General features: G+C 39.9%; 2 protein-coding genes across 5 annotated transcripts in view; one reads left to right on the top strand and one right to left on the bottom strand.

Moving 5' to 3' along the window:
- Window positions 1-25,141, bottom strand: part of SERAC1 (serine active site containing 1) — a 379,919-nt gene that overhangs the window by 127,977 nt on the left and 226,801 nt on the right. The window lies entirely within an intron of this gene.
- TULP4 (TUB like protein 4) overlaps window positions 1-25,141 on the top strand; it is a 161,761-nt gene that overhangs the window by 79,652 nt on the left and 56,968 nt on the right. For all 4 annotated transcript variants that reach the window (XM_075748312.1, XM_075748314.1, XM_075748315.1 and 1 more), the window contains 2 exons: window positions 23,359-23,487; window positions 23,804-23,965. In XM_075748312.1, the coding sequence (XP_075604427.1) occupies window positions 23,359-23,487; window positions 23,804-23,965 (291 nt within the window). The remainder of the gene's footprint in view (window positions 1-23,358; window positions 23,488-23,803; window positions 23,966-25,141) is intronic.

Genomic DNA, 25,141 nt, shown 5'->3' with positions numbered 1-25,141 from the left:
CCTCCTTTCATCTATTTTGAGAAAAGAGAAGGCGGTTGTAATTCCTGAATGCTATTCATGACTCCCAAGTTGAGAACGTCTGTCCTAGAATAAATACTTCTAGTGACACTCCAGTGCACTGTCGCAGGAGTGTTGCGTTGGCAGTAACTCTGCCATTACCAGTCATGAGATACCTTGACTAGTGAACAACATATTATGCAGTGGTGGTATAAAGTGGACACCAAAGTCTAGGCAGTGTGTGCTTCACGAAGAGAGAATGTAATTGTAAAAGACTATTTAATTGCTATGAATTTGTTTTAGCAAGAGGAAGAAAATACCAAGAAGGTTAATGAAGTAATCTTAGTCTGTGCTCTATGGAAGTCTTTTACTCTTCCTTTCTCTTCTTAGGAATAGCATTGCTGACACCTTAGTGTAGTGACTATACATTAAATAGCAGATCTTTAAGACTAAAAAAAATTTTTGTGTCAATTTTACCCTTATTTGTGGAGCTCTGTTCTCATTTTGCTGGACAGCAATAACTCTCTGTGAAAAAAATGGGAATTACTTATATCCCACATCCAGAGAGTCAGGTTCTGGACACAGAGATTCACCAGAAATGGTCAAAATTATTATGTAGACTTCAAATGCTTGGCACTTTATAGGCAGGAATGAGTCTGAAATGAGAGCCTTGTTGAATAGTGAGAGTATGCACAGCTTGAGTCTTAGAGCAGCATAGATTTAGCTCACAGAAAACCAATTTGGAAGAAAATCTCTTTACTGTGGATGAATTATCATATCCTCTAGATTTGGGTACATGCTGAGTGGGTGGGTAAGTTAGCCTGGAACACTTAGCTGCCCAAAAAGAAAGTTTTTTTAGGACCTGTTTGTGGAGTATATATTTCTGGCCTTCAACCTTTTTTAATTCACTTCACATGAGAGTTGTGCATTATTTATAGTGAGTGTGGGAGATGGAAAAAGTACTGTGGAATAAAGAAAAATAAACCTTTCAATCATGAATTCTGTTTTTGACTGTGATGCCAGTTTAGGGCAAGATGCCAATAATTTTGCACCCAAAATAGAAGTGCTAAAATCCCCTAAAATTCAGCAGTCTCTCTCATGATCTGAATATTTTCTCAAATTATAGTTAGGAAGCAAGGCACAGAGTCTTGAGGCATGTGCCAGCCTCATGATGAGAACAGCAGATCATCTTATTTTAACTCATAGATGTCTTCCTGCTGCTTTGAATAGGCTTTAATGGCCAGAGATGACCTCTGTGTTTAGATTTTGTCAAGGTTACTGGGCTGTAAAAGCAAACTGGCAGACATCTTGGGTTTTGTGTTCCCAGTGCTGGATGCTCCACGCAGTGGGTCATGCATTGACAACAGGCTTCCTCTTGGCTGGGAATGAGGCATGCCGAAAGCTCCCCCAGAAGGCACCCAGGTTTTGGAGCTCTGCAGGACTGTAGCCTTTCTTCAGGTCTGGAGTTTAACGAGCCAGACAAAACTCATGTAGGAGTGGAGCTGTGTTGGGCATGCGAGGCCGTCACCATCAGCTGAACATGCCCCACTGTGCTGCCAGCCTGTTTCTGTCACTGCAGTGGCACCCAAGGGGCACAAATGCGGTTTCATGGGCAGCCTTTTGGTATCAGAAATTGTTGAAGAGGTTTATTTTCCTGCACTGTAGTTCAGCAACACTTGGATCATTGCTAGAGATTATTTCTGTGATCTGATTTACCGTGTTTCCGCTCACTCAATTGCATGGGAATACAAAAGAAGGAACAGTAAGATGGGAACCAGGCGTGGGAGCAAGCAGCTGAGATGGGAGCTTTGCCCACTGAAGAAAATGTATACAGCAGCTTTTCCTGCGTCTCCTACAAAGCATGGCACTTGGCAGATCTGACTCAACTGACCTGGGAGTGCTTGTGTAGAGCCAAAACACTGCACTGACACTACTCTGCAGTCCTAACTTCTTGTTGGAAGTATGCATCAATTCGTACCATTTCACGCATGCCTCGTTTCGCTTACAGCTGAACCACGTTCATTCTGTTTAGTACTACGGTAAGAATTACTGTAAGAGTTACAGCCTTGTTGTTTGGGAAACCGCAGTATTGCATAGTGCAACTGTCGAGTCAGGTTACAAGCCCTGTATTGTTAAAGCAAGTAAAATGTCATTTATTTTGAGCTTGCTTACAGAGTAGCCTAATAAATACTTGTTCAGCCTAGGTAACATGGAACGTAAAGGCATATTATGCTTATCGATAACGAAAGGATCAAACAACATGGGCTTTTTTTTTTTTTAACATGTACTTTTAACATACTCGTTCTTCATCTGTGGCTGCTAGAGGCCACAAGGGGACACGTTTCATGTTTGGAGTGTCATACGTATAGACACTATATAAACGTGATGAGTAGGGCAAAAGTAAGAGACAGTGTAGCAGCCCAAATCTATTCTATCGCCTCATTAGTTGTCTTGCATTTCTTAGTTAGGGTCTATAATGCTTCTTTATATAAGCCTTCGAAAGTCATGTCTCAGACCCAAAATTTATGAATTTAACTTGAAAATACTAAAGTTTTTTGTCTTTTTGTCTTTTGAACTGTTAATATTTGTGATTCTACTTTTGATGACTGCAGAAAAGTGCTTGAATTTTTTTGTGTGTTAAACTATAAATCAGATTACTTTGTCACCTTCTGATGCGTTTTGAGATCTAACAAACAGGGAGAAAGTTACAGTAAAAGCGATCCCTGACACAAGCCTGTGCACCAAGAGCTTTTTTTCCCTGTAGTCCTGCAAGTGAGAGAAGCAGGGAAGGGAGAGGCTTGGCAGTTCCCCCATCTGCAGCAGATCCCGAGCAGTGCCTCTGTCCTGAGATCCAGCAGCCAGGATTCAGTAACTGGATGGTCTTGTGTGTGTACCTTGCCTGGAGAGAAGACCACTATCTTCAGAAGGTGCCCGGCTGTAGGACTCTTAAAGTAAGCCCATAAGGTAATCCTACAGCATGTAAAAATGGACCCCAAAAGACTGAAATGTGTGGAATACACAGCTCAGGGAATAGGACCAAAGAACAGAGTGTGCTTTCAGTGGATGAGAAGCTGGAAGTTGGTGAGACAACTGGTGGGCCTGCTGGGCGGATTGCCACGTGCAAAGGGAGCAATTCAGGAAAGTAGAATATTGCAGAGATGTTAAATTATTTATTAGTACCAGTCCTCACTGCAGATATGCATCCAGATTTGTTGAAAGAGCACAAGTATGAGGTGGCTGAGGTGTTAGACAAAATATGTACAGTCTTACTAGAAATAAAGACATAATAAGAATATGGAACTAAATGTATTAGAAGGCTGTAGGAAGCATCTGGAGAATTACAGCCCAGTAAGCTTATACTAGTAGTTGATAAATTAGCTGAAATAATAGTCATCAACAGGTCACAATTTATAGATTACAGCCATCAAGATTGCACAGAAGAAAATGATGTCGTGCCGAACTGAAGGGGAGGAAAGTGTTTTAGCAGATGGAAAATCATTTGATTTAAGTGATGAAAGCTTTTAGAAAGTTTCGTTGTCCTTTGCAGATGGTTATTAAGAAGCACGGTACTACTAAGATGAGAGTCAATTTGCTGGCATATGACTCAAAACCTGTATTGGACACAGAAGCAACATACCTTCTAACAGTGGTACGTTGATAAATCCCCACTTTAAACTGGTGGGGACTGTTTCATTCTTACAGGCATGAAACAGCACTGGTGTGGGATTGTGCCTGCCCTGCTAGCCCTGCCGAAAGGCAGAATTGGGAATTCTTTAACTGGTGTTTGATCCCTGAGCATGGAGAGCTATGAGGCTGTCACTCCTACACCCCTCCTTGGAGACCTCCATTTAGGAAAAACCTGGACCTGAGAAGAGCAAGCTCTTTCTCAGTATGCAGCGGACTTGAAAAATAGAGTAGTAAAAGAAAAAATCCCGGTAATTTTGAAAACATACCATTGAGCATAGGAAAAGTAATAAAGAATAGCATGGAGAATGTTACCAAAAGTGAAAGCTGATACATCAAGAACGCCCTCGTCTCACCTCAAAATAGCATTCGAGAGTTAGTGGGAGTTCTGGGAACATGAGATGAAGCTGAAAAAGAAACAGGGAAATCTTGGTTGTGGAGAGTGGCTGAAGAAAACTGTGACTGTTTACCTTAGAAAGCAGATGAGTCAGAAAAGAGATGTGCTAGAACTGTATAAACCAGTAAATGGTAACAGAGAAGGTAGGTTGGGGTAGTTTCTGTTTTCCTTGTGTTAAAGCACTAAAGTAAGTGGATATTTAAAGGAATCAGAAGGTTGCAAATTCCAAAACTGATAAAAGGGAATTCTTGTTTAGATCTGTGACTAAGTTAGGAAAGACACTATGGCAGTAAACTGTTAGGCTGAAGAATTTAACAAGGTTTTTAAAAGGTTCTTTTAATGGATATCAGAAATATTTACAGCTGCCATAATCCATGCTGACGAATTTTGAAGGGGATATTAAGCCTCACACTTGAGTTTTTAAAACAATCTCTAGCTACCAGGAATATTTTTCTGTTCTTTTGCTGGTTGTTCTTCCTTCCTAACATAAAGTGTTCGGTAGGACTTTAGTGGTGTAATTCATGTATTTGTGTAAAAGATGTGAAATTAGTTCTGATTCTCAATAACATCCTAAAGAGCATTCTGCATGAGTGATGCCTGAATTCAAAGCAGTCTGTTTTCAGGCACTGGCTGAACAGAGTAGCCCGGGGGAGAGTAAGGGTGGTTCCCAGCATCTCTTGAAGTGACCAAGGTCTGTGGCTAAACCGAAGCGTGCAGGTATGGGATTCCAGAGATGTAATAAGGTCAGGAACTGATGTGATTGTAAATTTGGGTAGAAGGTGTTGAGTTGCTTTCTTTTGGTCATATGTGCATTACACGTATGAGTAAAAGATCTTAATCTCTTTAAAATGCCCTTAAAGCAAGACCACTTTCTGCACTTGTGTTCTGGAGTTTGTTTTACTTACAGTGACTCAAAGGCATGACATAAGCAACTGTTGTCTTTACCTGATGTCTTCAGTTAAACTGTTAAAGTAAATAGGTAAACCTAAACTAAGGAAATTTTTTTTTTGTTTGCCTGCAAAAGGACATCTCCTTGGTGCAGTTCCATTATGCGTGGTTTTTATTGATATGCATGTGAGTATGTGATATGTATATGAGTACATGGTGATGAGCAGTTCATCATTTTTGTTAAGTTTTCAATTGTATTAAATTATATTTGTCCTTAAATGAATTTGACACTTGCCAGACATCAGGATGGTCAGTTCATGTAGTCCTGCCATTTTACTATTGTAGTAATCTCCTCAGGAATTGTACTTGCAGTCTTACAAGCACATTCATCTTAGTGCTGGCGTACAGCTATTCTCTGAGTTGTGCCTGTTTTTAGGTGACATATTTTAGGATAATTAAAAAAACCACCCCAAACCAGTAATTATGTTGTCTGCAGATCTTAAAGATATGAGATAGATCTTTGAAAGCACTTTTGAAATCAAACGCTTTTGAGAAAGGAGAGCTATATATGCGCAAAAAAAAAAAAGGAGAAGAAACTAATTTCTGCTTAATTGCCAGAAGATAAGGTAATTCCAAAATGTTAGTGGAAAATGGTGATACTTGGCCTTCAAATGGCAAACATAACACAAACCTGCTGATTGGAATCAGTAAAATGGTATGGAAAAAACTCCCACCCTACTTGAGAGTTTTAGGAAATCAATGGATAATAAATTGTGCATATGCCTATGCAGTAATAATAACAGAATTTTAGAAAAACTAAAAAGGCTAGCATGATTTCTGTTAAAATAGTGTTAACTAGCTGGATCGTGAATGCAAATAAAACTATTAACTCCAGATGACTGGCTCATAGTTACAGTATCTGAGCTATCGTGGTTTCACTGCATAACAACAGACTCTACAGTGCATGAGTCTGCATCACATGGTTTTATTTTTAGTACTGATAAATCTAATATTTCAGGATCATGTGAGACTGGTAGGCTGGGCACCGGGGGTGGCTCAGTAGCTGCCTCTTCTGCACTCTCTCGCTCTCTGCTGAGAGACGCTGCCCAGGACTCCCCGACTCACGCTCCTTACCCTCGGCAAAAGTGTCAGCTTTGGCAAACGGCGTGTTAAGAGCAAAATCGTTTTTCAGAGTCCAAGTTTGAGATTTGGTGGCGCACACAGTGTCAGGAGGATTGGGAGTGCGGTTGCAGGCCAGTCAGCGTGCCTCTGCCGTGGCTCAGACAAAGCAGTGGGCAGGTGTCGGCATCACGGATACCATGGGCATAATAGGGTACAACAATGTTTTTGTTGGTATTTTCTGCAGAAACGTACTTTGAAGGAGTTACCATATAGTAATGGTAGCAAAGCGGGATGTAACTCAAGGATGCGGTTGACGCCGACATGGAGGTTCACTGAAAAACTTCCAGCTGGTGGGCTGTACCGTTGGACTGCAGAGCAGGACGAGGCAGTGATTGCCATGAGCCATGTGTCCACCTTCCAGCTGAGGCTCTGGGATGGGGGATGGTGGAGGCAGCTGGTGGCTGAGAGCTGTAGCTGTGGGATCCCTGTGCTCTGCTGTTCAGGGATGCTCAGCTTCATCTCCGGTCCTGTGCTAGCTGAGCTTGGTCACGAGTCGGTTCACTGGGGCTCCTTCACTCCTGTGTCTAAGCATTGCAGTACTTGATGGTCCATGTAGCATCCTTGAGTTCTCCGCAGAGTACTCTTTGGTACTCCTTAGAGGATTTTGCTTGATGAAAATTACTCTTTGTTGGATCTTGGGTCCCATTTCTGACTCCACGCTGTTGATCTGTTGCCCTAACCTTCCATCTGCCTTTTTTTGGAAAGAGGGACACCGATTTCTGGATTATGATATGATCCCCTCTAGACCACCTCATACAATTAGCTTCCCGCCCCTACCCCACCTCAGGATCACTAGCTGCTTAGTAATATGAACAGTTTCCAAATGGAGCTGTTTGATCACCATGCTAGTGATGTCACCACTTTGTTACTGAAGGTTTCTGAAAAAGTGAATGACTCCCGGACTGTTTCACTCCATCTGCTGTTCTTTAGGAAGATGGTGTACTCTGAGAATGCTAGCAGACTAACATTTCAAAGGGTAACAAGAGCACACACAGAGCAAAACTTACTGGAATGACTGATTACTTGGAGATCTGCATGCAGACATGAAAATAGCTGGCAGACCGTCTGGGCAGCCATCACCTATACCCCTAGGTTATAGATAGACACAAAAATTGTGATTTAATCATAGCTGTATAAAGACAGAGATCATTCCCCTTCACCCTCATGCATAGGACAGGACTGTATCTTTCTATCACACGCTTATCATACTGAAATAATATGTCTTTATTCCATATATGTGTGACACTTCAGCATTCAAGTGAGCTTTAAAGTGATACTGTTCTATAAAAAAAAATAGAAAATGAAAATGATTTATTGTTGTGTTTATTAATAAAACACAATTCTTTTTCTGAAATTGCACTTAATAAGAAAATAGTGTTTTAAAAACAGAACCACTGAACTGCAATAACCACGTGTAGTCAGTTAACACTAAAAAAAAAAAGTCCCTGCAATATACCATCTAATGCTATGTGAAAATTTGTGTGAAGTCTTTCCAAAGATTGGCTTCATTCCACTTTTTTTTTTTAGAAGACTGTTCAACAATTTCTTTCATTGCTGAAAGCTTTACTTTATATTTAACCTAAAATACAGTTTCCTGAATATCGTCCTGTTACTTACGGTAATATTTAATAATGTCTTATGTTCCTTGATTTTTCATTTCATTCCAGTACTTGTTGGACTTGCATGACTCCACTTGCATTTGTTTGGTTTATTATTTGCCTTTAATCTAATATCTCAAAACTTCAATTACTTTTTTTTTAACATTCTTAAAAGAGTTTAAATTACTTTAAAATCTGTAAAGTATCATAAAGAAAAGACACCAAGATTATGCATAGAATGAAGACAAATATTTTCTTCAGCCCAGTCTGAAGTAACATTGCTGCTTGCTAAGGGGATGTCCAGTGGCAGTGTTTTCTGCTTTTGAAATTGAACTTCATAGAACCGTGGCAGTCAGAAAACACAGCCTGTAGCGCTTGTGGGCAACCTCTTGGATTATGGCAGTGTTTTTTTAACAATACCTATGTTAAATCCATGTTGTATATTTACAGTTTTAAATACTTTAGTGATGTTTGTTCCACAATTTCTTGCAGAATCTTGTCTTATTGCCTAATTCTTCTACTTAATATAAAGATGGGGGGCTTTTTTTTTCCCCCACAGACAAAGGCATCAGAAATTATGCAGATGAATAAATAGTAAAAAAACCCAAAACCATGTTTGTAAGGAAAATGCAGAATTGAGGGCAGGGAGAATGAGTTTACGCTGCTACTTGTGTACACAGTCTAGAGTCCTTCTCTGGAAATATCTAAAACATAGAGATAGAAGACTTAAATGTGGGGAGTGTGCTGGCCTGGAGAGTAGGAAGAATGCTTTGTGGTGGGAGGAAAGCTGCAGCAGCTTGGTATGGAAGGCTTGGTAGCACAGACATGGTTGGGCTCTTAGGTGGGGTAGCACCGGCTCTCATCTAAGCTTACTGCTTGGAACAGTTGTTTTCAGGTTGGGAACTCTCCAGCTCTTTAAGGGTGTTTGACAGAGATGTAGAAGTTGTCCAGTGAGAATACATTGCTTAAATACTGTAACCTTTGATTTGAGATAAAGATTCATTTTTAATTTAGGAGGTTTTTCACTTTTGGAAAAATTTGGTAGTCACCTGTCTCTGCTTCTTTGCTGTGCCTAGCCAGATGAGTTCTCATTTTACTGTAAACCTGAAAGGAGAGCTGTCTGCATTGAGGCTTTCATATGACAGGAGAGAGGGAAATGGTATCCGGATAACGTAGAGGCAGTGCACAGGCAGACTTGTTTCCCTAAATACAGTTCATTCCTTCACTCAGTTTTTGTCTCGGTCATATTCCAGATGCTCATCAGCAAGCAAGTGACTTGGGATAGAAAACATCTGCTTATTTTGCCTGGTGAAACTTTCTTAAGGATTTTACTGGGGAAAAAAGAGCAGCAATGTGTGTTGCTCTTACTGCTTTTCCTCTCTTTTTTTGAGTGAACTGAAGGATAAACTATCTAAACGATAAAAATTACTTTCCAGTGATGCAGTGCTTAAAAGCTGGCTGGCTCGGGCTCTTGGATACAGATCAGACAACTTTCATCTCTAGTCTGTGGTTCATGTACTGGCTGGGTTGTTAAAAGTTGGTGGGTTTTGGTTTCTGATAAGCAAGTCAGCTTTAGCTCAGGTCCTTGAAAACTGCTTTCTGCACCACAGGTAACCAGTGTCTTTCTTAATATTTGCATTAGATGAGGTCAAGTATTGTCCTAGACAGTCAGGTGTGTGTTTCCTGTCACCCTTATGGCCAACAATACGGTAATTTCACGGTGACCCTTACATCCCATTAGGCTGCCCAGGGATTGCATTCCCAACCTGTAGTTCAGCCCCCTCGAGTGCTTTGAGCAAATACAGTCATTTTACAGTTCCGTAGAGCTAGCCTTCCCTGCAGTGCTTTCCTAGCCTGCTTTTTGCTTTGTCTGCAAGGCTAGAAACTTCAAGGACTCTCCTTGTTCATAAACTCTGCAGTTCCAACAACATGAGGGTCCCTTCTGGTTGAGGCTTATTTATGCCGCAGCAGTAAAAAGGAATAGCAGTGATTTGTGCTTTCCGGGGTTGTCCACTTTGCCTGTTGCAATCCTTGTATCCGAGTAACTGATTGAACCCCTTATTTATAGCTCCCTTGTGTTCTCTGGGAAGTCAAACAAGTAAAATTATTGGTCACTTGGCCAACTGTATCGTGGTACAGTTTTTATTTCATGAAGAAATAAGAAATTAGGATAAAACTGCTTACAGGGGTTTGCTCTGAATACAGTCTGTGCAGAATTGCAGGCCAGCCAAAAGCCAAGATGACATTTTCAAAATCTGCTATTTGGCATTTTTAGAGTATGGCATTTCTTTAGCTAGTGTTCACATTGTCAGAAGTTTGTATTGTATCAGTTGCAAATTAGGTGGGCCAGTGTGTCTCAAGCCTGAATCAGAGCCTGCATGGGGGGTAATATATGGTAACAAAGTAATTCTTGCTAGGTATCTGTTGTCTTATTTATTGTAATACACTAAACTAGATGTTTTGCATGTAAATATTGTGATTTTTAGTTATTTGTATTGTTAATTTAGATTCTCCTTTCTGTCCCGAGAGGTGCAGGTGCTGAGTGACTCTTCTGCCCTTTCTGCAATCCCTGTTTTACTGCCTGGTCCCTCCCTGGCATCGTTTGCCTTGGAAGTAGACACTATTTCATTTTCCATTTTGTTTTCTATGTCCATCTCGACAATTATACAGTTGACTCAATAGCTGCTCCAAATGCCACTAGCTGAACCCACTCAGGGGCAGCCAGCAGGCGAGGGTTCAGGTGGTGGCCTCGTGGTGGAAGCTAAAGCAGGCGTCCTACCTTTGCAAAGTAACGTAGAATTTCATCATTCTCGCAGAAGGGTTAGGGATGCACGGTCTCTGTGAGTCATGCAAAGACAGTCCAGGCAGTCCATTGAAGATTATGCAAACGTTTTCTGTTCTCAGTTTCCGTGACTAATTTACAGTCACCGATATTCCTCAGATGGCCCAAAAAGTTCTACAATTGCGTGTAATTCACACAGAGGTCTTATGGTTGGACTTGATGATCAGGATAACGATAGATGAGTATTTCTTTGGGAACTGGGAATAGTAAAGTAGTCCCCCTTCAGCAGTGAAATGCCCAGCTATACCATTTGTCTCCAGTCTGCCTTATAACTCACCTTAATTAGATTAGTGCACAGCTATTATCACCTGGGAAATGTTAATAGATTTGAAGTGCTGATCAGTGCTCTTACTCAAGTTTGGATTATTTTTACTTCCTTGTGTTTGAAGAAAAAAAATTAAGGTTGAAGTATTGTAGCTGTCAGAGAAATAATCACGCTTGGACAACACTTTTTGACACTTGTCTGTGAATTTTAAGGTCTTTTCTGTGTACATTGGTGACAAAACCTAAGTTTTTAGTGCAGCTCTTAAAGGGTGAAGTTCGTCTCCATGGAGAGGACTTGCACAAAGCTTACACTGCAGTCAGGTCCTATATAAGGCTTGTTTGGAGGACTGTTACAGTCATTTCAGCTAAGCAGGTGCAAGCTAAGTAATAGTCTACCCTGTAAAATCATCAGCAGAGTCATTGGCTGGCTTCTGATTATAAAATCTCTACCACAAATGCTGATGATGATATTCAGAAACCTGGAAAAATGTTAGTTATCATGCTGTATGAGTTTGAATATCTGATGAGCAAAAAAAATTAGATTACCTTAGTATATTTGATACAGACAAACTTAGTATATTTGATATGGGCAGATCCTCAGTATGTGGTCATGAGACACCATTATTTTTCTGACACTTCTCAGAATAGGCTCCAGAAGGTGAAGAACTTGTATTATGTACTTTCTCTGTGTTAACTAACACAGTTCTATTAAAAAAAAAAAAAAATTACATTTTTATGAATTTCCTTTAAAGTTTTCTAGTAGTGCAAGTGGGGTTTTTTTGCCTTGAATAATATTATCATGCATGCATATATACATGTAAAGCAATAAAATTATATTTCACTATTATATGAACACTTTGTCAGGAATTTTTAATGGCCAATCTGGGAAGATCAAGTATAAGGGAGTGTCCCTCTGTCATAGTCACTTCACTGACTTTTTCCAGCAATTCATTAGCCCATTAGGTATTCCCAAACAAGATAGCATTTAGAAGGTAGAAGGATACTATAGGAATTCCTAAGTAGCTGCTGTTGAGAAAGCAGAGCAGAGGTGGTTCATTTTGAGTAGGAATGGTTTTCAATAATCTTTATTGTTATCCTATCTCCTCTGTTTTGTTTTTTTTTTTTTTTAATTATTTGGTTATCCATTGTGGGTATAATACATGGTTCCAAACAGCATTTTGTCCTTAATTGCATATTTTTAAAAAGAAGAGACAGAATAAAAGCAATAGGCTCTGCTACAGAGTCTGTTTCTCTGCATCAAATATTTTTCTGTATTTCTAGCCAGGAAAAAAAGACAATTTTAAATCTGTCTTATGTGGGGTGTTTTTGTTGGTTTTTTCCCTCCTCTCCTTGGAACCTCTAACAAAGATGTGTGTGGTCTCTGAATTCGTATATGGTTATGATGCATAAGTGGATGTCAGTGAGTGTTATTCTTCTTTTTAAAGCTTGAGGTTCATTTACACTGAGCTTCTTATACACAGCCCAAAAGTGAATGTAAAGGTGAAGGTTGTAAAATGGTCCTGATTTATACCATCTGTAATCCAATTATGTCAGACCTTAGTGAAATGAGCATTAGGCTCATGTACTTTTAATTTAAAATTAATTAAAAGGCTAAATTTAATTAAAAGGCTAAATACCAGAGAATTTTAAATCTGGTGCTTTTTTTCTTGTGGGAAAATATTTGACCGTAGATGCTCAAACTCAACGAACTGCCAACTTTGCACAGTTATTGCATGTGTCTTATTTTTAACAGCAATGGACCTTTCCTAATGGTGTTCATCAGTGATTTGCTAGAGAGTGGGAACTGTTTTGCTCTGGGTATTTTGGTCTTAAGGTAAAATGGTTGTTCATCTTTAGACAGAATAGTGCTCTCTCCTTTCTTTATTATGGTGGTTTTATCTCTACGGAAACTAGAACAAAGCAAAATCTTTCTTCCTATAAAGGAAGGCGATGGAGGTGCTATTTTATCTTTTGCTCATCCTTATCAACATTCAGTTTTGATTTATTTTTAGTGAACTTGGGCTTGCCTCTGCACTTCTGGGAAGTATATGTGGGCAATGAAACAGAAGGATCTTGCAGGAATGGTTAAGGGCAGGAAGACCATTGATAAGAGACAGAGGTAGTAAAGTACATGCTATAAATGAGTTTCCCTCACTGGAAGTGAGCATGGCATAACTCTTTTGTAGAGTTCTCTGTGGAAACAGTTATCTTTTCTGTGAAGGAGCTCTTGGAAGTTCTTTGTGAAGGTGAAGGAGTCAAAAGCAGACCATACTCCTTATCACTGTCACTCCATTGTCTGTGCCATGGGAGATGAGCAGACCTCCACCCATTTCCCTTCCAAGAACATAGTATGCAGATACCTCGTGCATGTGGGTGATTGACTTCAGGCCTTTACTCTTTTCATGCCTTAATTATTTTCCTTCAGATTATACCCAACTATTATCTTTACTAGCCTTTGAAGGAATAGTTAAGAAACTTATTCAAATGAGAACTGGTAGCCAGATACCAACATCTTGTCACCCACGTAAGGTTTGTATCGCCTGTCATGTCTGTTTCTCGCATGCAATTTCCAGTTCTGACAAGTGACCCATCAAAGATCTTCAGCTGCCCAAACACATTTATGGGATATGCCTTGGATAGAGCTAATTTCTGTTGTTTGGTTTTGTTTTTTTTAAATGTCCCCTACAACTGTAGTTCTTTGAAGGCACCATTAAACATGGTGTCCCAAAGTGAAAGGGTAATTCCTTTGGAACTGGCCCTGGGAGCCACTTCATTTGTAGGAGCATAACACTTCTTTGGTACCTTTGAGGAGTATTGGGGATGCTTTCCTCTAAGGTAGATGATCAGATGGCATGTTTGTGTTCTGTGAACACATAAAGTGGTAACATGGCAAATCCTTGGGATTAATAGACTTTGGGAGTGTAGTTCTTCAAATGAAGTGCATGACTTAAGGAATGTGAAGAGATTTATAAAGCTTTAGAGCCTTTCTGTGTTCTCATCTTGGCAGTTTACTATCAAGACTCCTAAATGTATTCAGTGAGATGTTGACAGTCTAGGTATTTTTAAGACAACATTTCACACTAAGTACAGTCCCTCCTCAAAGAAGCTATCAAAACAAGTTTTTCTTGTAGTTACCTATTTGTCAAAATCATCCCCTAGAGCTTTTAAAGGTCGGACTGCCTTCCATTGGGGATTGGATGCCAACTGTATGATACCTTTCAAAAATAGGTATATGTGGTGGGTTGGATGCCAACCTCAAGATACCTTTTAAAAATAGGCATGTGTGGCATTCGTCTGCAAAGCAAATAGGCAAAACTTGGTAGGGAGCATCAACGCTCTTCCCAGTGGGTGAGCAACCACACTGTTAGTTGCAGAGGGTAACATCCGCTCACACGGAGAGCGAGGGAGTGCTGCGTGAATGGTTACCTCCGCTGTGCTCACTCAGAGGGTTATTGCTGGTAAACTGCACTGCTCCTACCTGGCCTTTGCTTTTTCTGCAGCTGAGCAGATGATGGAGTCTTTATCAGCCTGGTACCTGCTCTGAGCATTATGAAAACAAATGCCAAGGAAAAAGGGGAGAAAAATGAGAACATTGAACAATTCATGGGACGTTGAACAAAATGGCACAGAACTTCTAATGTATCGCTACATTGTACTTAACTTTAGAACCTTATCTGAGGTGTTTGAGTTAGGGATGTAGTTGCTTTGGAGTAGATTTTCACATGAAAGCCGCAGGGAAGTCTATGGTCAGAAGAAGTGTGGTGGGTTGACCCTGGCTGGGGGCCAGGTGCCCACCAGAGTTGCTCTATCACTCCCCTTGTTCACTAGACAGGGGAGAAAATGTACAACAAAAAGCTTATGGGTTGAGATAAGGACAGGGAGAGTTCACTCACTAATTATTGTCACGAGCAAAACAGACTGAACTTAGAGAGGAAATTCATCGAATTTATTACTAAGCAAAACAGAGTAGAGGAATGAGAAATAAAATCAAATCTTAAAACACCTCCCCCCACCCCTCCCATCTTCCCGGGCTCAACTTCACTCCCGGCTTCAACCTCCACTCCCCCCTCAGCGGCACAGGGGGACGGGGAGTGGGGGGTTATGGTCAGTTCATCACACGTTGTTTCTGCCGCTTCTTCATCCTCAGGGGGAGGACTCCTCTCATCGTTCCCCTGCTCCAACATGGAGTCCCTCTCACGGGCTACAGCACGAACTGCTCCAGCGTGGGTCTCTCCCACCGGGCTACAGTCTTTCACAAACTGCTCCAGTGTGGTCTCTTCCATGGGGTGCAGACCTTCAGGAGCAAACTGCTCCAGCGTGGGTCCCCCACGGGGTCACAAGTCCTGCCAGCAAACCTGCTCTGGCGTGGGCTCCTCTCTCCACGGATCCACAGGTCCTGCCAGGAGCTTGCTCCAGTGTGGGCTTCCCACAGGCCACAGCCTCCTTCAGGTGCCTCCACCTGCTCCGGCGTGGGGTCCTCCAGGGGCTGCAGGTGGAATCTCTACACCCCCTCATCCTTCCTCCATGGGCTGCAGGGGGACAGCCTGCTTCACCATGGTCTTCACCACGGGCTGCAGGGGAATCTCTGCTCCAGCGCCTGGAGCACCTCCTCCCCCTCCTTCTGCACTGACCTTGGTGTCTGCAGATGTTCTTACATCTTCTCACTCCTCTCTCTGGCTGCAAAAGCTCTCCCTAACTGTTTTTTTCCTTCTTAAATATGTTATCACAGAGGTGCTGATTGGCTTGGCCTTGGCCAGCGGCGGGTCCGTCTTGGAGCCGGCTGGCATTGGCTCTGTCAGACACAGGGGAAGCTTCTAGCAGCTTCTCACAGAAGCCACCCCTGTAGCACCACACACACACACCACTCCACCACCACACCACACCACCCCCCCCCCCCAGCTACCAAAACCTTGCCATGTAAACCCAACACAGAATTGGACCTTTCAGGTCTGGTAAGGTCAGCACCTTCTCACTGGTCCAGCCTTACCTCTGATTTCAGTTAGCACAAGGTTAAGGCCCCAGCTGACACAGATCTCATGCTTAGCTTATTGACGTTACACAATGAAATTAGATTTCCAGTTTAAAAAAAAAAAATAGAAAAAGCTATTCAAATCTGGTCTAGTTTTTTTTCTTGTGTTTTAAAACCCCGTAGTTAGTAAAATCCTGTAGTTAGTAGCTTTCATATCATCTCTCACAAGAATGTTGTTACATTTGTTTAAATAGTATTTATAGAAATTGAAGCTCCTTGTCAAAGAGCAGAAAAAACAAGATGACAGCTGCTGGCAGAGTAATACACTTTTTTTGAGGGAACAAGTAGGGTCCTGGGATAAAGCGGCAGACCTCTAATGTATGAGTGGCCCTGGAAGGCGCTACCCACAGCAGCCGAACCCCTCCGGGGCTGTGAGCAGCTGCCGTGCCGTGGGCGCGCATCACCAGTGACCGCGACTTCTCCCGCAGCAGGGCTAAGGTTCATTAAAGGACATCCATCCCTGAGATAGCCAGAGGCCATTCCAGTCCTTACAGGAAGAGAGTTCATTTTCTTATTATGTAGACTAAACAAACAGAGTTTGGATGGTGTTTTCTGTCTCCAAGAATTCGTTCGCCATTCCTTTACCCACTGTGTAACATGCAGCCCCTGTTGCAAGTTGACAGTTTTTCTCAAGAAATGTAGACACTATTATAAATTTGCCATTCTTTAGCTGCAGCACAATCTTTGTTATTAATAGCAGTAGTTTCTTCTTAATAATAATTCCTTGATGGGTATCGTACCTTGGAAACTGACAGCTCCATATGCAAACGAAGCACTTCCACCCGGGTGTAATGTCTCTGGAAACAAAAAGTCAAAGCTCCGCGGGTGTGGGAGAGACAGGGACTGTATCATTAGAGAATGCAATATAAGACAAGTAGAACAGGAAGATGAGTGTGCCAGCCCAGGAGAGGTGAACTAGCTGTCTACCATACCTGCTGATTTTTTTTTGTCTAGTGTTATTACTAGGAAGAATACCTACGTGATGCTCTTTGTCTGCGTTATTGAATTAGTTTGAATGGAGAGAATTATCATGGCATTATTGTCATGGCAAGAAATGAAGGTCATAAGCGAAGATGAAAATAACAGTTGCAAACAATCTATTTGCATCATGAGAAATTAGGAGAGAGAAACTTGAATAGCCATTATTTTAAAAATAATAATATTTAAAAAATAGTTAAACTTTACATTTCATTGAACTAAACGTACATAGAACCATTTAGAACCAAGCATTGGTTATAGGTAAAGTATAGTGAGAAACAACAGCTTCTTAACTGCAACCCTACTGCTTATTCTGGGCCCCTGTCGTCTCTTATAATTACATTTTCATTATAAAAATCTGCTTTAGTTAACTAACTTCAAGTCAAAAAATGTACAAAGTTGGCAGAGTTTCCTCAAGTATTTAATAGGGATGTGTGTACATGCGCACACTCATGTTATAGGTATGTAATGTACATACACATTATATGTATATATCTATGTCTGTATATTGTGTAGAGAGAGACACTGAACTGTATTAGCAAGTAAAGGTTGTTACTGGTTTCTCTGATCCCTTTACTTTTCTGTTTCATTTCTGTTCCCCACTGTACACTCATCTTTTTTCTTTGATAAATGTACTTACACATCTCTTCATCTTTGTTGCCATTAGTCAACCATAATGTGTGCCTGTGTGTTGCACATACTATATGCACTATATGCATGTATTTCTCTGTACTCGTAACCATGAGTGAAGGTCAATCTACTTATTAGGGGATTGCACAATAGGATTGCTCGATACAGCAACTAGGTGATGCTCAGTGATCCTAGGTAAATTTTCCAGTCCCCTTTTCCCATGCTTTGTTTCAACCCTTATATGTTCCTTTAAAAACTTTAGTACTTTCCTAAAAGCACAAGATCAGAAGAAGCCTTCAGACCGACTGAGTCCTGTACTCTGCTATTGTATGCAATAGCCTTATCTCAATTAGTTTTTCTATTTCTGTCCTAGGAATAGTTAGGTCTTTTGCCATGGCTCCTTGGAAGGGGGATTCATATCAGCACTTCCAGTAGCATTAAAAATGTAGCATGATTTATTGGGGCGGGAGGAGGCCAGCAGTTGCATAGAATATTCAGTGTTGTATACGCTCAATGGGAGTTATAATGCATTAAATCCTGTGCACCCTGCAGAGATACCCAGTTCACTTGTAGTTTCAGATAAAGGAATGTGGCTCTCCAGGTGTAGCAAATTGTGCTGTAATCAAATATTTGTCATCAACCATTCTCTACTTTTTATTGCTGCCATAGTCTGTCTGCAAGCAGATCTCCATAGCGTATGAGAACATGAATGCTGGAGAAGACCTCTATCTTCAGAGCATATGCCCGCTCTGCAGTAAAATGGATGGAAGATCAGAGATAAAAAAACATTACTCACTGTGACTCACTACAGCATAGCATAGTTTCCTTTCAGTAATAAAATCTATCTAAATTTGGTAAGGAACTCGAGGAACTAATTGCCCTAGATATTCAGTCGGGGTTTTTTTTCTAGATGTTTGTCCCTTGCCTCTCTAGCAGTTAGGTAGCATAAGTTTTAGGGACTACAGAGATAAGATTTCGGTAATGACTGTTGTATAGTATTCTGGATGAAGTACTTCTGCTGTTGGAAGATTGATTAGTATCATATTTTCAGTCATCTCTTTCGAAAACTGTAATGAAATTAGAAATAGCAAAAGCTCTTAGAATGCTTTGGATTTTAGCAGTCTTGTGTTAGAAAATGTGAAAAAATTAATAAAAGTGTCAATAGCACATATTGAATTTAAATCACCAAACCTGGTTTCTTTTGGGAAGAGGTCACATTTACTATAAATCACATATGTGCTACTCCAAAAATGCGGTTACTCAAAATTTCCTGTCTAAGATTTTAATAAATAATAACATTGCCAGCTGCATGATGGTCTTTCTGTGGTAGTGTCTTTCTAAGAAACTTGATGATCTTCCAGGCCAGACACTGATTAGACTTTGTTTTGTTATTTGCAGTAGTGGACCAAAAAGCATTAGAGTGAATGAAAATGGAAATTTTGAAGCATAATTAAGTAATCTTTTTTTAAAAAAATAAATTATTGTTGTTTTTTCAATTAGAGTAGTACAGATATTTCCTTTGCCACAAGACAAGGCCTTTTCCAAATGGAGCATCTGTGAAGATGAGAAGTACGGGGAAGTAACTGAGGTTCATAACCTATAATTTATGTTTACACAACATTTTTAATAGAAAAATGTTATCTATTGTTTCATTCTTGATTAGACTGTAGTAGTGGAAGTGAATGCATGGGTTCATCTCCCAACTGTAAGTTAACAGTATTTTCCCTTTTAATTTTATACATAAGTTTTTTAATGTTGAGAATAACAAATCCTCATATATCCTTAGTTTGTGATTGTTGTGGTTTAACCCAGCAGGCAGCTAAAACAACCACACAGCCGTTTGCTCGCTCCCCCACAGTGGGATGGGGGAGAGAGTTGAAAAGGGGTGAGAAAAAAAAAAAGTTAAAACTTGTGGGTTGAGATAAATACAGCTTGACAGGACAGGAAGAGGTGGTGGTGGTGGTGGTGATGATGATGATGATGATGATTATTGAATATACAAAACAAGTGATGCACAGCACAGTTACTCACCATCCAAAGCCGATGCTCAGCTAGTTCTTCAGCCAACTGCCTCCCAGCCCACCCCTCAGTTATATACAGAGCATGATGTCATATGGTATGGAATATCCCTGTGGCCAGCTGGGGTCAGCTGTCCTGGCTGTGTCCCCTCCCAGCTCCTTGGGCACCCCCAGCCTTCTCGTTGGCAGGGCAGTGTGAGAAGCTGAAAAGTCCTTGACTGCTTGGCAACAACTAAAAACATCAGTGTGGTATCAACATTATTCTCATCCCAAATCCAAACCACAGCACTACACCAATGGCTAGGAAGAAAATTAACTCTATCCCAGCAGAACCCAGGACAGTGATGAAAATAATTTTTAAAGGTTTTATTTTTTGCTGATTCTGCTGTGTTTGCAGCATTAAAATACTGCAGTCAGTTCTTGGGGAGAGTATCTAGCACCTTTAGGATTAATTAAATTTAATTTCTGAAAATCAAGTTGACAGTTAAAACAGAGCTATTGAAGATGCTGAATGTTCCACTTTTGAAACAAATTTTTCACCATTATGCATTGCATAAAAAAGAAAACGTAAGACCCTGATTCAAAAGCTCATTGAACTTAATGGAAAGCATCCTGTTTGGCAGCAATACGTTGGCCTTTACATTGTACTTAATGTATTAGTCCACGAGTTTCTTGAAGTTTCATTCATGGGCGATCATTTCCTCTATGAGATACCAGCTTAGAAGGTGATTAATGTCTGTGATACAAATTTTTTCTAGAGTAAAGCAAACACAATTTGTGATTTTTATAGTATTTAAAAAAACGACAAACAACAAACCAGCCAAATAATTAGGCAATATACAAAGGCTGTGTGGACCACAAATAGTCCACAGATTACTTTCTTTGGCACACCAACATTTTTGCACTTTCAATACAAGATAAAACAGTTTAGTCCTTCACTACCTGTGTGAAGATGCTAAGTGGGAAGCAGAGAACCATAAAGGCAGAAGTAAAAATGGGTCCCCTGTGAGTTGAAGCTGTTAGTGAAAGCAATGATATCTTTGTGTTTATGGGTTAGCAATAAAATTCCTCTTTGCAGAGAGGTAATTCAAGCTTATGCGTTATTTAAGTGTGCTATCAATGGGGTATGTTTTCATATGCTTTGCATTTTAGCCAACATAAAAGCCAAAAGTAATTTTAATTCTTAGGGCAATACTTCTTTCTTTATCTCTGCTTCATGTTATGAAAAATTAAAAAAAAAATTAAATTGGAAATATTCAAAGCAGCTGTGGAATCAGCACCTGTAGTCAGTTGTTAAATGTAAATGATGGAAGCGTCTTTTAAAATGACCTCATAAAATGATAACATTTACTCTGTGTTTGAAGTTGCATTTTCAAATTACAAATTTGCTTCCTTATAAGCATGTAATCAGAAGGCATATAAAATCATTGTCTCATTTTCATTTGTGACTGTGAAGCAGTAAGTTTATTTTGGAAGTTACTAATTTGTATCTAATTGGGATGGAGAGAGGGATGCTCTGGTTAACCTGGTTTACATTCAAATATATCCTTGGGTGTTTTATCAAATCCAAAGAAAAGCCATTTTGTACAGAATTTGAATGAAAAGGTATCTTTAAGTTTTAACAAGATTCCTATTTAGAATAGAAAAGAGACAAATGACGTCAAGGCAACTTGTCACTTTGCCAATAATTTGTATCATTTAGTCAGCTTGTGTGTTGAATCTATAAAATCGTACGCTTGTCTCAAATCTTTGTCAGACAAAACAGGGCAATTTTAAGATAGATAGCAGCACCTTTGATGGTGTTAGTTAAAAAACATGTCACTTGAACTATTAGTTTTATCTTTTGCTCCTGAATTTTCTCCAGCAATATATTCTGTCTGATCTATGAAATGTCCAACATGGGTACTGTCTAAGCATTAAAGGCCTGATTTTCAGTGGTGATAAATACCTTCTACCCTATTAATAGGCATCCTTAGCCTTAGCAGCTCCCAACCTTAAAGGCTGGGGTGAAGATTTTTCTGTGTTATCCTTGTGATACATATGGGGGTTTCTTCACTTCTTTTGTAATACTGTTAGACATTACTGGCAAGTACAGTTACCTCATTGTGTTTTTCTTAAGGATGGATGAAATGATGGTTTTGTGCATGGAGTTACATGAAATAGAAAACAAAATTTTGAAAAGTCTGTGCTAGTCTTGTTTAGATGAAAAGGACAGAGTGAAGCTTCTACCAAAGTACAGCTGCTTGTATTAATATATTGGAATATTTTATTTACTGCTCATCCAAAAAAAAGCCATGTGTGATATAATCCATCTAGTGGCATGATATAATTCACCTGACTAGAGGCAGGACTTGTGACTTGGAGTGCAGCTGCAAGGTTATAATCAAGCAGAAGCAAGTGTTTTTCTGCAAAATCTCAATGGGATTCTTCTTAGCTGCTTAACATCAGAGAGGTGGTTTGTCATACTCGTTTCTCCCCATAATCTTCACGTATGCATGAAGAAACAGTTTTCTTGTAGTTGTTTAATTGTTCAAGGGTTGATGCTTCGGGCTGGTGAGCTCCACTCGTGTACACGTTCTGGAGTTCTGACCCTTGACACTCTGAATAAGTGTAGCACTCACTAAATAAGCGTAAGGTCATCCTTCTCCAGCTGTCAGGTTTAGGTTTCAGGTATGCATGTTTATATCCTAATTCTGAAAATGACTGCTGACTTCATTGTGAATGTGGTGGGTCTGTCTACTCAGAGCTCATCTTAGGACTGGTATCTTTAGGAGCATCAGTCCATCTCTGTAAACAGCAAAATATATTTCAGGAAAATGTCTTTCTGTCTCTTTTAGATGGTTGATTATCTGTTTAGATTTACGAAAAAACATCATTAGAGCTGGATGCCCATTTAGTAGTAAAATAACACTCTACTGATTGACTATTTAAAATATGTTTTCTTTGTTTGCATATGCTGAGTCTCAGTAAAGTAACTGGGAGGAATCTCCTTGTGTATGAACATGAGCATCTTGTATATCTGCATGTTTTTGAAATAAAACTAATTTGGAAAAAAGTTTTTAAGAAAAAGTCACTAACAGAAGGTAAATGCTTTTACAGCTAATTTCTACTTCAGGCACTAAGATGACATGTTTTTTTCAGTTCTATACTGAGGTCTTAAGAGATACTGTATTTGTTAAATTGATATTAATTAGAAATGAGAGCACAATTTGGTAGGTTTAGACTTGATTAGATTCTCCAGAAAAGCCCAGATAGCTCTAATGCGGAGGGAAGAGCCTAAAACAGCTTTGTATTCCTTCTGCAGGTAGAAGCAAAGCAACTTTTGTATGAAACTTCTATTTTTTAATAATTTGGGATGCTCAAATTTTTTTCATGTCACTGTTGATATGAGTATTCAAATTCAGTCTGATGCTGGTGCATGCAACTTCATTTGAAGTCAGCAAGAGGCAACAATTTGACGTAGAGTCTGACAGTCTGAGATTACGGTGCGGGAAATCATTTGAAAGGGTGTTGGATGTTCTATACGGGGCCTCCCGTTTGCCACTCCTGTAATGAAATCCAGTGTACAGTATGTTTTTCTTGAAAGCATGCAATGCCTTCCAAAAATGCCTGACGGTGAGAGATTGTGCGTTTCCTGACAGCCATGACAAAACTATTCCAGCTGCTCTAGAGAGGCGCCTAATGCTGTGCTGAAAATTGCTGTTTTGTACATCTTCAGGATTTAAATGCGGTGATGTTTATTTTGCAGTGATGTTTATTTAAATGCGGTGATGTTTAACTGGTTCTTGTTAAATAGTTGTTAGCACAACATGCAGTTTTGGTAATGCTGTTTTTGTTTGTAATCTTTTAAGGTTGTGCTGGTGAGATGGAACGAACCATTCCAGAAATTAGCAACCTGCGATGCAGATGGAGGAATATTTGTGTGGATACAATATGAAGGCAGATGGTCTGTGGAGCTTGTGAATGATCGGGGGGCACAGGTTGGTATGCTTGTTTTCTCTGCAGTTGAGAGTGATCAAGTCCTGAGAGGCAAAATGAAGAGGACAATGAATGGTCCTTTTTACTTTTTGAAAAGCACAGGAGAAAATGGAACATTTCTTTACTGAAAGGAATATCCAAGAAGTGTCACAAAGACACTTTGCAAGGACAGTTGCTGTATCCAATAGCCGTGACATCAGAGTTACAACTGGGCTAATAGTTGCCCTGTCTAATTCCGTGCAGTGCTAGTTGTTACTAAAACAAGAAAAAATTGCTACATGGCCCATATATCTCTTTTCTTGTCTTTGGTATGTTAAGGTAAGCGACTTTACATGGAGCCATGATGGGACTCAAGCACTTATCTCCTACAGAGATGGATTTGTGCTGGTCGGTTCAGTCAGTGGACAAAGACACTGGTCTTCGGAAATAAACTTGGAGAGTCAGATCACCTGTGGCATATGGACTCCAGATGACCAACAGGTAATGGGGCTATTAGAGGTATTAATTGTATTGCTTCGATATGCTATAGAATACACCTCTTAAAAAGTCGTTAAAATAAAATGGTCACTTTGTAACAACAGTTTCCCTCAAAACTGGTGCTCCCACAGATAACGAAAATTTAATTTGTCCTGTCATTCTTATTAGGCAAATATGATAATGTACCAAGTTCACACTGATTCACATGCAGTCTTAGTCAAAGTTTGTTGTTTGAGACAGGAAACTGTAATTATACCCCTAATTTGTTGATACAGCTATCCTGAAAATGAATTTGAGCAGAGATAGAGCCTGGACTAGTAAACATCTGACTGTTCATTTCTGTATACAACTGTCCAGTCTGCACTTGCAGCCAAAGCAGTTCCAGTGACAGAAATGGTTGTGTTTCCCTTCACATGAGCAAATGGATCCAATTGATAGAGCATCAGAGAGACCTCTCAGCCTTATGCAAACAACATAATTTAAAAGAAGGCCATTTTTCCAACCATTGAGTCCAAAACTTGCTGAACTTTGAAAAAGCCAGTTAAAAAATTCTTTGTTACTGTTTTTCTAATGAAGCACCTGATATCAGTCACACCACCATTTATAGCAGGGCTCGAGCTAGCCCACAGGTTTCATTTGCAGAATGTACGAAGGCCCTTTGCCATCCACTGTTGATCTTACTAGAACGGTCTTTCATTCTACATGCTTGCTGTCATTATGGTTAATGTGTGTCTCATATAATACTGAAAGAAATGATGGGTGTAGAACAGGGCAAAGAGAAACTGTGTTATGATCACAACTGGATTCTTTACCTTCCTTCATTTTACACCACCATGAAAAGGTACTGGTTCAACGCTCAAGGTACCACTGACTTTAATTTAGAATACTATAAATCCATACAAGATACAGTTATTTTGGGAATTGCTAGTGGAATATAATACCACTAATAATATGCATTTCTGCAGCAGCTTCTAATAATTTTAGAGTGCTCTGCAAAGAATAATGAATTAATTATTGCAGCACTGCTCTTTAAAGCCAGGGAGTCTAACTGCCTCTTTCTTAATCTGGGGAAATGTAAGTCTTGACAATAAATAATTTACTGAAGATCAAGGGGAGAAGACAAGCTGCAGAAGTAGGAGGGGAAACTAAGATCTAATAGCTCTCGTTCCTATGTTTTAA

Source organism: Balearica regulorum, chromosome 3 (assembly GCF_011004875.1).
Source record: "Balearica regulorum gibbericeps isolate bBalReg1 chromosome 3, bBalReg1.pri, whole genome shotgun sequence".
Lineage (NCBI taxonomy): Eukaryota > Metazoa > Chordata > Aves > Gruiformes > Gruidae > Balearica > Balearica regulorum.
This window is presented reverse-complemented; position numbering and strand designations above follow the sequence as displayed.